The 14900-nt window shown below is 37.8% G+C and overlaps 1 protein-coding gene across 2 annotated transcripts in view; it reads right to left on the reverse strand.

Moving 5' to 3' along the window:
* Positions 1-5653: 5653 nt before the first annotated feature.
* The window catches only part of LOC130440351 (leucine-rich repeat transmembrane neuronal protein 4), an 86190-nt gene continuing 76943 nt past the window's right edge, over positions 5654-14900 (reverse strand). The window contains exon 3 of one of the 2 annotated variants that reach the window (XM_056773425.1): positions 5654-8099. In XM_056773425.1, coding sequence (XP_056629403.1) covers positions 7878-8099 — 222 coding nt within the window. In that variant the 3' untranslated portion in view covers positions 5654-7877. The remainder of the gene's footprint in view (positions 8100-14900) is intronic. The other variant, XM_056773426.1, reaches the window with a different exon arrangement.

The raw sequence follows: 14900 nt of genomic DNA on the forward strand, positions 1-14900 counted from the left end.
TTAAAATGAAACCGTCTATACCGCGGTATATAAATAAGTGGGCGTGGGCAAAACTCTTACATATCGTTAAAACAACCTTCTGATTTTCATCTTTCCTTAGCTTTAACTCTAGTCTAAATCATTGTTACATTTACATGAACTTTATTGCCGTTTATGTAGTTACCATGAAATAAAATTTATGATACCGTGATATTGTTTTTTATCATACTGCCCGTCACTGGATGTTAGATTTTTTTGTCCAAACTGTTTCTTTAAATCAACTGTTTGCATGCTACATTTTTCTAATTAACCTTGAAATCTATGACTTTTATCACACACCTGTAATCCAGAATGTCTTCATTCCCTGCTGCCAAACCTCCTCGCGTCCCATCTGCCCGGCACATATGTGTCATATTGACCCTTTGCCAAAAAAGCCTTGTTTTAAAAACTCATTCCCATGCGATCGTTTTACCTCAGATTTTCCAGCGTCCTTGAATTATTCAAAGAAACTGTGTCCTCATGACTCTGACATGATGAGGACATCCTTTTCAGCATGCGTCCCTGCAAATGAATGCGGCACACATGCGTTGACAGAATCAGATAGGCACTAATTGTCACGTTTGGTTTCTTTGAGAAAGAAACAATATTTGACACCACACAGGAACCGTTCGATAAATCTCGGGGTAATAATGCTCTAAAAGAAGTTTGCCTGTAAATTAGATCTGCAGTATTCATATCTCGTATTATGTTGTAATATGCATAATGCAGACTCAAATAGCTTTCGCTTCTCAATTACAAGACGGGACTTGTCTTCCCCAAGTGTGCGTTTAAAAGTCCCTCGTCTTCATTTAAATTATTTGAGCTTTCCAATTTAGGAAGTTTTCATATAATTACCTTTACTGATTGTGGAACAGAAGAGAGTGTTCTTGTGCCGAGTGATCCTTTTGCGTTTATGGCAAATGTAGTCAATGGAGCTGAAAGTCGGTATAGCATCTTGTGAAGAAGCCCCATTAAATTTCCCGACTCTGAACAGAAACCCAGAGGCCTAATTGGAACGTGAGGAGAACAGCAGAACCTCTTATAGATGAAGAAAGTTAAGATTGTGCTTTAATAGTCACAGAAATAGCTCACCAAAAAATGAAAATACTCTTATTCGTATAACATTATGTTGGTATGTTTTTGTTTTTAAGTAGACACAGGGAAATTTACTGCATGAGGAGTCTTCAAAACCATTTTTTAGCACTTATATCTCAAATATCTCAAAGATGTTTTGTGTGCAAAGAGAAAAAACGACTTTTAGCAGAGTAACTTTCTATTTCTAAAATAAATGTTGAACTTTACTGCGATCAGTACAAAGCAGCAGTTTTATTTCCCCTCCATTAGGCCTGTGTCCTGACTTTAATTCTCAACTTTAGTTTTCATTTTAAAACTCTTAAAAAGTGCATTTTTCCAGGTAAGAAATCAATCCATCTCGCAGAATATGAAGTTTATTTACACAGTCAGATCTTTTGATGCTTCGAGACATTATTCTTGCTTTGGAAAATAGAGTAATTTAATGTTGTTCGAAATCACAGTAGAAGGTTTCTATGGAACCAAACAACTTTAAATGTCAGCAGAAGGTCAAAAAAATCAAAAGCTCATCAGCCATTATCTTATTTGTTCATTTCTTCTCTTATTTGTCGCACTAGGTCTGCAATTACAATTAATTCAATAAATAAGCAAGATTATGGTTCGGGTCGCTGTGATTAATTTATTGTGAACAGCGTTGATTACAAAATTTCAATTAGTTGACTTGTGTTGTGTCACAATTTAACTTTACAACAAAGTGCTGTACTTTACGTCTCCATAAGATACACAAGGTTTTGTGTTCATGTAATGGAAGTCAACGGGTTCAATGTTGTTTCGTTATAAACATTCTGAAAGTATCTTCTTTTGTGTTTTGCTGAAGGAAGAAAGTCATACAGATTTGGAAAGACATGAGGGCCTCTCTCTGTGTGTGTTGTGTGTGTTTTGTAAGTTGCTTGTAGTCTATATTTTAGAAATGGGTTAGCTTGGCTATAAACCGTTTCAAGAGACGCATGCGTGCCCAACCCCCAGTTAACTCACGGTTTGTGTTTAGCTAGTGTCCAATAATATCACTATTTCTATGTTATTTAATTGATGTTAATATTAATTTGATGTTTTATTATTTTCACTTATAATAATTAAATAGTCGATTTGTTGGAAAATGTTATATGTTGATTTTATTAAATAAACAATTTGTTGTATGGGTCCTGTGGTTTGGTCGCATTTAAAGAAACCGTATAGTACATTGAAATCTAGCGGTTGAGCTCGGTATCGCATTCTTAATTCAAAATATCAGAGAGACAAGTTTAGAGTTCTTCTCAGTTTCAGAAATAATCTCTTTTGTTTGTGAATGTGTCCCGGAAGTTCATCTGGGTTCACAAAAGTGTGCATGTGCACTACCGTTTGTTTATGTTAAGATGAAACCGTCTCTAGTTTAATATCTTTATCTTCCCATGCTACAGGTGACTGATAATGTCGAGTTTCTCTGTACACTGCAGTACATGACAGTTCATGGTGACAGAGCATTAGTCTTGGAAGCTGGTGAAATTTTCACTTTGTCGGTCTCAAACCCAGTGTTATCTCACAGACCTCTTTTTCTCTGTCTTGGCACCTGGAATAGTTTCTTTCTGTTCCAGACGGATGATAAATGCTCGTCTTAACTCAGGACTCACAGCGGCAGTTTATCAAATTAAATGTGTCATAAGTTCCTTTGGACACTGAATTGGTCAGCGAGAATGTTGGATTCTTCAGATCGCTGTGTAAGAAGGTCATGAGAAAGAACAGCACCTCCATGCGCTGTTAGAATTGTCTTTTAATGATGGACATTTGTATTTGAAGAGCTCTTTTCCAAAACTCATTAAACACCAAATGTAAAAAAAAAATGAGTTTGTCACCCCATTTTGCTTTGTACTAAACCTATTCACTGCTCCATCAATGTTTCATGACAAATCGCTATAGTTCCTTGTTTAAAATGTACTGCAAGATGCAGTTTCTTTCCAAAACGCTATAAGTTCCGAACCTGTTTTTAGCCTAATTGCGATATGTCCTCTCGACCAATGAGAATTCGTGATATTTCTAAATTATTTGTTGAATGTGGTGGAAAATATTGAAGCATGAAATTGAAAATATTTATTTTATCTTACTACTCAGTTTGTTACTATTTATTTTATTTGTCTGTTATTTACTTCATGCATTTGCATTTATTTGATTCATCCTAATTTATACATCAGTCCCTGATGTCATATGTTTCATGTTCTCTTGTTTGTTTGTTTTGAAAAAGAAATAAACAAACATTTTTTTGAAAAAAAGGATGGATTTTATCGTTTTGGAAAAGAGCTCTTCATTTGTATTCATGAATGAACAAACGTGTTTTCTGTATCTACTACTGGTGATCTAAATGGTCTTAACTGGGAGTACTCTGTTGACCACTTCACAAGATTTAAGCACTGGTCTAGCAGCACTTCCGGTTTTATTTTCTTCATCTTACATATTAAGATTTTGGTTCCAAAATGAGATAACTCTGTTTTTAAATTGTGCCGTCCAACGTGTATCAATCAAACTGCAGTTGGTTTGTCTTGAGTCAAGACATTTTTATTGAAAATCAGCTAACTACACGACAAAATACAATAAATAACATAATAAAAAAATTGATTTTTGAACAAACATTTCATTTTAGAAGCAAACTCTTCATATATAATTAATCATTATGATTCGGTTATTAATGTTCTGTTGGTTATATTCTGTTCGAACAATTGTGTAGTGTAAAAAACTTAAACAGGAAGTGTTTCCTGGACCAGCGTTGTTTGCATCTTACTTTTGTCTATGTTTCCTTGTTCATGACCCCAACAGCATTTTGTTTCGAGTGTATTTAGGTTAAAAAAGAATATCAAAATTAAGAGTTTTTTTCACTTCATCTTTAAAAACCATAATTGAATTTACCTAGGCTATGTTTTCAATTAAAAGAAATTATAATAATGCATTACCTAATTAATATTCATGAGCTAAGCCCCACCCCCTCCTGGGCGAGAGATCAGTTGTGATGTTCATGACAGAACTCTGAACTCTGTTTACTGCCTGTGACATGTCAGGCGGACGTGTTTGTCCAAACAGCAACTAAACTGTGACTGGAAATGAGCTGACAAAGCAATTTCCGCGGCGTTAGGAACTTTTGTCCTCTCTCTCTGTCTCTCTCCCTCTCTCTCTCTCTCTCCCTCTCCCTCTATCTCTCTCTCTCTCTCTCTCTCTGTCTCTCTCCCTCTCTCTCTCTGTCTCTCTCTCTTTGTGTCTCTCTCTCTGTGTGTCTCTCTCTCTCTCTCTCTCTCTCTGTCTCTCTCCCTCTCTCTCTCTCTCTCTCTCTCTCTCTCTCTGTCTCTCTCCCTCTCTCTCTCTCTCTCCCTCTCCCTCTCTCTCTCTCTCTCTTCTCTCTCTCTTCACAATTACGGCCGATGCAAAGAGCAACAGATATTTGTTAGCAGGCCGGTATAAAGACCTTTAACATCTTTACAACGCTGGCACATTTCTCTCCCGTCTCCTCTGCTCCGAGTCGCTTTGCACCATTGACGACCGTTTCCGAGCGGGAATAAAACTTAATGGGCGGAGAATTTGAGAATTTTAAGTCACGGGGTGAGAGCCGAAATGTCAAATCGAGTGAGTGCGAGTATCCGTGATTGAAGGTGATCAAACCGGCGGTACAGAGCCGGAGGTTTGTGATGGATGTACGCCCTATAATGAAATGTAATGGATGAAACGCCATATTGGAGGTGGAGGAATACATAACCATTCATCACCAACATGCGGCTGGCTTTTAACTTCACTGCAGTGTACTTCTGTTGGAAGAGTGTTCATCTTCTGAGCCGGTCTCTGTATGAAACCTATTTGTCTTTATCTGTGTTTTTCTTCAATTTCTAGTGGAATGACATTGAAACTTTTGATGCTATTGCTTTTATGAGAACTCAATATGCGTTTTATCATGTAAATACACTTCTCCTAAAGAGTACATAACTAGATGTTTTTAAGGTTCTACTTTGTTTATGTACATAGAAGGTGTTAAACACTATTACTTCCAAATAATAGATAGTTATTCTTACCGTACTTGACTGACACTCAAATGATTCGTGCCGCAAATCATCCGACTAATCCTCTCTTTTCCGGTAGCCTTTTCTGATGTGATTGGTCAGATGGTCTAGTCTGCTGTGTTTGGTCTACTGAGAATGAGGCTCACGAGCTACACAGTTTTACTGGAGAAGAGTGACGTTTTCTTAGGCGGGGCCTATATGTAGTGACGTAAATCGGCGGCGGTTCACAAATCGGACATGGGACGACTCGTTTGCGTGCTTCAGAGTCGACTCCCCTTTTTCCAAGCCAATAACTTTGTTATTCGTTCACCTTTGGATTTACAGCTTGGCAGACTGCTTACTTTCAAACGCAGCAACATTACGCACTGAATGAAATGCTATTTCCATGATTTCATGCTATGTGCTCTTTAAATCTGTTACGCGAGATGTCAGCGCCATTGAAACAGACAAAATGAGAGACTTGCAGACATAAGAAAGAAACGTTACGCTTTATAATAGACAAAATGAAATATTTCAGCCTCATTGCTAGGATACAGGAAAACACAGTCAAACGCTTAAAATAATCACAATCTTCGCATCGGAACAGAAATCGGACGTTCTGCCGTTTTGACGCAAGTATTGCATTGAGGGGGTCAGGAGAACGTAAAACAAAAAAGTATATACTAGTTATCTTTTTTTCACATAAATACTGGTATAAAAACATTTGGTTGGAAAATCACTGTACTCATAATCGGCGCGCTGGCGTCCCAGCAGACAGATGCATCAAACATATGTTGCAATTATTTAAAATCGCAAAGGAAAGTAAAAAGACGGAATTTTCCCAAACAAATGTTCTCTTTTCAAACAGCAGGCTAATATTCTAACGCAGCCGTCTTTCATTTATCTTAAATTCTCTCTCTCGGTTTAACGCACACACATATGCGCGCGCGGGCGCAGGCGCATCCGAGCGTACGCTTCCTCCTGGATTAAAGATAAGGCTCCTCTTCTACTGTAGGCTGTGTTTCTGTAGAAGCAAAGACATCTTTCGTTTAATTTACACGATATGTACAAGACGAGTCCTGTGGAGGAAACGGTTCGCTGTACAGTGTCTCTGAGTCTTCTGTTTTTATTTGTACAGTTCCAGCTGGAATGTCAGTTGTCCATGGGTCACCGGGGTCTCTCTGAAATATAGCGGGACGTCCAGTAGATGTTCTACGGAACTGTGATGATGAGGGTGTCGAAGAGGAAGAGCGATGTGGCTGTTCAGCACGGGTAACAGTTATGGTACTAATGTAGTACATCACAACACATATCCATTCTTGAAAAACACAGATGGGTCATTTCTCTTATGCAGTACATCAAGTACTTCTAAATACAGTATAAACAGTATTATTGGTCAATTTATAGGTTTGCCATAAATGTTTAATCTAATGTCTTATGTTTGTTTAATAAAACGTCATCAAAGGGGTCACATATCCACATATCGTGCATGTTTGTATCTCCTCTTTGCTCCGCCTCTCTCAAACCCGCAGATTTTTTAAAAGCTCATGGCTATGAAAAGCGAGGTGTGCTGTGATTGGCTAGTTAACCAGTACGTAGTGATTGGTCAAATACTGCAAGCGTGTGACGGAAATGTAACGCCTCTTACCATATATGGATCATCAGGTTCCAAAGCAATTGTACTGACAGGTACACCACCTTACTAAATATTTATAAGAGATTTGTTGAACTGTGAAGTGTTTTTTTTTTGTGGTATACTTTAAGTTGCTTTACACCACAAAATATTCAATCCCGATTGATGAAATGACAGAAATCATCACAATGGTTTGAATGTTTTTTTTCCTCTGCCATTTTGTCAAGAATTAATTTTGGGTTGAAAGGGACATATTTGCGAAAGTTTATACTCCTTTAGACTTATAAATGAGTTCATTAAGGGCTGTATAACAGAAATGACCCAGGCATTTATAGATCATAAAGAAAACACAAAAATGAAAAACAAAAATGAATAGATGTTGCTCATGTTCTGTGTCGCTGATAAATGAAGAAGCCGTTGTCAGTGATTTTTAAAAATAAATCGCAGAACAAGTTCTTAAAATATATCCTTACAGTCCTGGTCAAATATGATCAAAACTCATTTTTAGGATACACAATATGAAGGTCGACGTGAGGTTTAGATGATCATTTACAATTCAAATCACCTCCTCACCTTGTGGAATTCAATTTGGCAAATTTTATATCAAGCAATTCTACGCTCATGGGCCGAAGGGTGCTTTTGAAAGCCCTTATCAGAGAATGAGATGAAAAAGAGATTTTATGCTCGGATGCACTTGAATCTGCTCAAAAATCCCTTATTTCTCTGCTTCTCAATTCAATCGAAAGGACACCATTTTACGTTTAAGAACATCGTGTATACATCTCGCTATTTGTCAAGTCAATAAAGGTCTTGATGTTAATTTATTATTTCAGATGTTTCGGCTCACAAACATTTATAGGACGATGCCACAAAAGCCCAAAACATACAGGGATGAAAATCAGCAAACATATTTTGTAAAGAACACCCCGTTACATTTTACCAAAAAGATTTTTCACAATACTCAAGTGCGTTTTAGTCCCAGTTCATGACAGCAAGCCTCAGTCCATTCTCTCCTCAGAATACCACCGGGAGTTCACATGAGTCACACTGCCCCATTTATCTCTGTTCTCAGCTGGTTTAGGTTCACGTTGGGTTGGCCGTACGCCCTCTGGGGAAACATTCATAGAGAAGAGTCTGCGTGCGGCTCACTGCGGTAGGGGACGCATGTCCGGGAGCGGGGCTGCAGGCACGGAAGGAAGAAGGCCGGCTGACGGGACGCTGCATCTTTCTCGTGCCCCCAGCCCTTCGAGGGCCTGGGACGAGGGCTCGAACGCCCTGTTCATGTGCAGGGACTGGTGAGCCTGGCAGTAGTCCACAATGGGCTGCTCGTATCTGTAGTACGTCAGTGTGCCCATCTGTGGAGGGGCCTGTAAGAGAGAGAGAGAGAGAGAGAGAGAGAGAGAGAGAGAGAGAGATGGTTAGCGTCATTCCTCAGATGGAGATTTTCTTTGGGTCCAAGGGCGCCCACACACTTTATGATGAGTCAGAGAAATTTTAATGAGTGTGGTGTGTTGCCAGGATGTTGCAGAAGAATGCAAGGTTTTGAGAATATGATGCTCCATCATTCAAGGCAAATCGGAGAAAACTTGCTTTAATGCTTTCTAATGTAGCATCTGTTCATGGACGTCGGAATCACAAGAATCGACGGTGGGTCCTCCCCCAGAAAAACCTTGAGTAAAAACAACGGCAGTTTCGATTTTACACCCTCAAAACAGATCTTACAAACAAAATGTGTCAAAATACAAGGGCTGCATTATAAACCTTAAAAATACTGTCCTGTCTGTTTTTCAAAAACCGAGCGTTGCAATCGATAAATATCCACTTTGTCTGAAGCTCACTTGACTTTAACATGGATGAAAGCAGTTTTCTTTAGAGGTCCATTGATACAAACACAATCTGTTGAATCATTCACTGGATCTGGTCACAGCACTAACACGTGCATTAGCGTGCCATTATAAACGGACTTCTAACATTTGCTGTTGTGTCCAAAAGAAAGCATCGCGCGTGGATAAAACGTACCTAAAGTGTGTGAAGTGAATATCCAGTGGACTACAAATAACTTCCCTCTTCTCATAAGAGGCCCATGAGCTCTGCAATAAGCCCTATAAATACCTTCTCTATTTTCAGCAATGGGCCAATCAAAAGTTTAACACACAGCAAATGGACTGAGATTGCCGAGTAGGCCTCCGGCTCAGCTTTATAACAGCGCCAACACGACCGCTGTTTGCAAATAACATGTCTGGCAGGTAGGTGATAGTATGGAATGTTAATGATAATTCACATGACAGAAGAGAAAAGGCTATTAACATCACATTAAATTGATTTTTTCTTTCCATCATTTCTCACAAAAGATGAATGTCACTGAGTGCAATTTGTTAGTAATTGGTACCTCTGGAAAGAAAATGTGATAATATCATTTAGAGTTTATTATTAGGGTAAGATTGAACTATTTTACATGTACAAACAGAATTTGGGGATTTTGATCAATAGGGATTTTGCTACGTTAACATTGTAATAAAAAAATTAAAATTTACATTGAGGCATTACTGCTTTTATCTGAAATGCCAATTTTATTACAAAAAAAAAAACATTAAAGCAGTTCTCTACAGAATTAAATTCTGTATTATGTTAGATGCACATTTCTCTTTAAAAGGTGATATATTCTTTCTTTATTTCGGTATTATTATTTTTAATATTATATTATTCTTACTTTATAAAATGTATGTCTATACTTTTAAAAATGATACCTAAAGACTTCAAAAGACTTTTTAGGTAAAATCAAATTGTTTTTTAAGTTATTTAAATTATTTCATATTGACTTATGAAATGAAGTTTTATGATATACACCTACATGTTTTTAAGTTTTACATATTACAACTAGAAGTCAGGTTGATTTGATACACTCAAATGATTTGAAAAGCCAATTTGATTTAACTTAAAAAGATAGTCTGTTTGTAACGCAATGTGTTTTCCATACAGGTACAGGTAAAATATAAAAACGTTGTTGTTTGATAAACGTTTTACCAAATTGTAAATTAAAGGTGGCTGGAGGGAGGGGCTGGATGACATAATCAGAAAAAAGAAAGTATTGTCACAGTTATATTTTGATGAAAGAATTTATAAAAATTTGGAAGGGTTAATGTTCACATGTTCACTTGGTGTCTTGCATGTCAGTGTACAGAATGTGCGTGTAGGTGCATGCTGGGAAATCATAGAAAGCAGGCCAAACTTAGGGAAATTTCACATTTAAAGGGACAGTTCACCCAGAAATTTAAATCCTGTCATCATTTTCTCACCCTCAGATTGTTTCGAACCTGTATACATTTCTTTGTTCTGCTAAACATAAAGGAACATATTTGGAAGAATTTCCGTAACCAAACAGATCTCATCCCCCATTGACTCCCATGGTTTAATTTTCCTACTATGCCAGTAAATGGGGGATGAGATCTGTTTGTGTTCAGCCAAACAAAGACATCAATACAGGTTTGGAACAACCCGAGGGTGAGTGAATGATGACGGAATTTTCATTTTTGGGTGAACTATCACTTTAAGGTTTGCCAGACAGTGTAACACACACACTGCTCTTTCTAAGCAGCATCTATACATCTAGCCGTGGTTGGCCGGACTCTCTGTAGATCTGATTTATATGCAGTCTGGGGCTCGAGAGAGAGAGAGCGCTTACATACTGCTCTTATTCTCTTAAATGGAGGGCTTGACTCCATTAAGTGAAGACCACTTATTGCATTACAGCCATTTTGCTGATACTGTGAGTTGGGCTTGTGCCGTCCCAGCCTCTGCCTCTCTATTGCTTTGAATTGTATATAATTATGTGCTAATGAAGTAATATTAGCTCCTGACTGTTATAAAGGAAGCCGACCCCAGAGTAATAATGCAGGAGATAAGCAGGTAGGTTTGTAGCGAACGTAAATGGACTACATAGCTTCTTTGTTTAATAAGGGAACAAATAAACCTCGCTCGGAATGGTAATAGATTTGATCGGAGAACGCTAATGACAAACGCAAGCGCGATAAAAGCCTAGAGCAATTATCGGTGTGCCATATCCTAATGCGCAACATACTTAATGGCGGCAGGCCTAATCTGAACAGGTCCTGATTTAACACTAGTGTCAATGACGCATTTTAATGCCTTCAATTACATCACCGGAAGTTCCTATGAGGCATTTAGATGGATGGAGGCACCTTTTAATAGCAAAGACGACCGAATCGCAATCTGGCGCGATTGATTGGCTGCGCATTCGCCATCTGTAGAGGCTCTTAAGTGATTGCTTTAAACCCACAGACGGACGCTATTACCATGCAAACATCGGAGAGTTGAGACTCATTGTCCAGAGACATGCTGCATGTTCCATCCGCCTGCAATTGGATTGTGCCGCATTACCCCACAGAAGACAGATCAATTTACAACAAAAGCTTGTCAGATTAAATACGGACGCGGCCTCCCAGCCGCAATGACGGAGAGATACACTAGTGAAATTCATTTTAGGAAGTGGGAGGTAGACTATTTAGACAGTGTAAAAAAAAACAGCCTGTCATGCCAAACCTGTATTGAGCTATGTTATGAAGGGTGGTGCTAAATAGTATTATGACAGAATGATGTACGAATGATGTTGAACATCAAATATCAAAGAGAGATGCATTTATGTAAACAAACTACAAACCCACAGGATGTTTTTATCTCTTTCGTAGTTTAGCAGATTTGATGGAGTTCTCAGTTGCGTTTCGCTTAGGTATCAACTTTGGATTAATGAAAACAGATGCAAATGAGAGTGTAAATGTTGAAACTCATGAATAGTGTGGAGGTGTAAAATAAATGTAGACTGTAGCGGTCAAATCCTCTTGATTTGGGAAAATTTGATAGGAAAACTGATTGCGTTCATATAGAATTCTTCAATAATATAGATTTTTAGTGCCGACTTGACGAATCTGAGCTCAGTTTGAAACATTGTTGACATGTCTTCTGATGACAGAGACATTTGCGAGATTTACGACTCTTTTTCTCAGGAGAAATATCTGACATGCAGGAAATTTAAGAAAAGGTTTGCTCTTGTTGTTTCTCAGTTTTATCTCATTTATGTCTGGAGAAACAGAAAGCAATTGATTTACTCTTTCAAATGAAGGTAAACATAATAGTATTTAACTAATAAAAAAGGAAGAGTTCCGTTTGAAAACTTCTAAAATGAGCGTTTCCTATGTTTCGGTTCAGTAATTTCACTTTAATTGCAATGAATAAATCCTCTTTGCCATTCAAATGAATAAACTTTAATTGTGAGCATCAGAGCACTTTAGAGGAAACATGTCAGATCCTGAACTCTTTACCATTATGCAGAGTGACGCAAATCTGCCCCTGTACTGAAATAAGAATGACAGGCGACTCGATCGCGTGATTCAGAGTCGACTCCTTTTTTTCCTCAAGCCAATAACTTATTATTTGTTCACTTTCAGCATTGCAATTTGTCAGACTGCTTACTTTCACACACACAACATTACACACTGCATGAAATGTCATTTAGTTATGCTAAAAACCATGCTTGTTCTTTCTTATAAATAATAAATGTGCTTTAAATGTCCAAATAGGTTTTGTGTGCACTGTACACCCCGAATGAATAAACAGATGCACATTTGTTTAGCAGGAGATCTCACTTTATCTAATTAATTTTATAAAAATAAAGTTCTAATGTTCTCTTTTCAGCATTTAAATGAGCTCATGGGCTCTGGTGCTGAACAAACTGCCACTTTTTGCATATTTAGGGTTGTGATGGGAGAAGACGTTCTAGATTTGAAGTAGCATCTTAAACGTCTGGTCTCTTGATATTACCTGGTTTTTGTACGTTACGTGACTCAATTACTCCAGCCTTCAGACTATTTAACAAATAAGCTTTAGCATATTCATTTGCATTTGTGTCGGCTAGGTGTGGATTTGTAATCCTGGAGGATGCTTTAATGCAAATGTAGCAGAATTTTGTCGTCCTTTAGGAACAACTGTGGTATCCTCAGAAAGGCATTATAGCCATCGACCTTTGCTGGTTACAAACCTCATTTGTATGGCATTGACAATCCTATTTCTGTCTTTAATGGACCGCCCGAACCATCATCCGGCATTCAGCTAAGGAATCCGTTTTCCATAAATGTAAATGGGATTAAAGTTTAACAGCCCTCCCAACCCGAGCCAGTGTTCATCTCATAGTGTTTACTGTCAAACACGTGCTGAGAGAGAAAGGTGCAGAACACACATGCTGTGCTTTTAGTGTTTCAAATCGTACATTTAATTTCAGCTTTCCTGTAGCTCAGTGGTAAGAGGATGGCACCTGCAACGCCAAGGTCATGGTTTTAATCCCAGGGATTGCACAAATTCAAATACAAATGTATGGTAACATGCTATGTAAGTCACTTTGGATACAAGCGCCTGTCAAATGCATAAATGTAATTTCTCGTTTTTTCCGGTATACAGCATGTGTACTATTCCCAGAATCATGGATGTTATTTATAATTAAATAGAAATTAAATGCTAGTGGACGTATGGACCATGTAAATGTTCTTCTGCATGAGAAAATACAGATGAAATTTGCTGTCTTTGTTAATTGCTTTGACAGTAACTTGTAAATGAAATATGGGAAATATTTTATTCAGTTAATAATGGTTTCCACATATCAGAGATAAATAGACATAATTACTTTAAATAAATGATGCCATTTTGTTTTGTCGCAGAACGGACTAATGGCGTTCCTCTGTTGTGTGCCTTGTATTTCTTTGTATTGATATATTGCTATTTTTGTACGTCTGATCTTTCTGATCGCATTTTCACCGAAGCTGTGTTTGACTGTTTGCTCGTTCACCGACACCCTTGCGCTACTGCTGCTTTGAAAACAGGATTAAAGCTGTTTGGGGCTGATGAATATTTTAAAAATAAAAGGCTTTTTGGCTCCGCAGGCCTGTTGTCCTCCCGGTTTAATCAGAAATATTGGGAGCTGGTGCTTTTGGCCGCTGCAATCGGAGCTTTTAGAGATGTGACTCATAGCGGCTCGCGCCCGGGCTCCTGCCAGAGTTTTGTGTTAAAAACTTAAGTGCAGGTGATGCACAAGACTGCTCTTTAGAAACTCCTTCATTTACCTTACAATACCGAGCTTTTACTGTACGCTTTCTCAGAGCTGTATGAATGCTAAAGACTGGGGATGCGTACTGTTCACTATCACAATGCAAGTCACGTTATTTGGTCTGTCAGAATATAGTTTTCTGATGGAAATGCTACATAAAATGTTTTATGTAGTACTTTAGGTTTGGGTTATGCATTGAAAGAAATAATCACCCGTCAACTTGATGGTCACGCCTAAAAATACATTAAGTACATTACGTTATTATTCAAAACAAATAAGGAAGCCTGATATATTGTACAGCAAGATGAGTTAACAAGATCACATCAATATCCATTACAAACTACGGGAGTCGAGTTTAAAGCTTCCAGAAACAAAAATTATACTCTTCTTGGAGTTCATATTAAGTGTACTATAGGCAATGTTTACTTGATGTAGTAGGTACTTGCAGTGTTTGAATTGTGTCAAAGCTCGTGGGGAGCCCCTAACCAGCCCTAAAAAAACTAAAAATAGACGGAGATGCCAGTAGAAGCATCAATCAGTTGATAGTTTGGATCACAGTAATTTTACCTCATTACATGCATAAATGTCCTTAAAATGTTGATAATTCATAAGAAGAGATCCACATGAGGGAGAAATTTAAAGATATATTTTTTACATTGACCATGTTGTCAATCTCTCTTTTTTTTTTTTTTTGCATAGTAAAAAATGTATTGACAAAATTCCAAAAAAATTGCCTTGGGGAAACGCAAAAGTTGCAACGCAATGTGCTCGGGGAGAGCAAAATATGTCAAATATTTTCGCTCCCTTAGCCTAGGCCTACCACCACCTGTAAGTCCTTTAGTGGCTCAGTACCTTGTCGCATCTGTTTTGACGGTGTTAGATAATTTAGTACATAAAGAAAGACTTGCATATCAATTATAACTATTGTAACTATTGAAAAAAAATTGTAACTATTGAGTTTTAAGATAAACACTTTCAGTATGAGAGGATCCACACGCTGCAAGTGTCTCTGTCTTATATTTGGTCTTTGTTGAACATGAGCATGCATGGATATTTA

This window comes from Triplophysa dalaica, chromosome 18 (assembly GCF_015846415.1).
Source record: "Triplophysa dalaica isolate WHDGS20190420 chromosome 18, ASM1584641v1, whole genome shotgun sequence".
Classification (NCBI taxonomy): domain Eukaryota; kingdom Metazoa; phylum Chordata; class Actinopteri; order Cypriniformes; family Nemacheilidae; genus Triplophysa; species Triplophysa dalaica.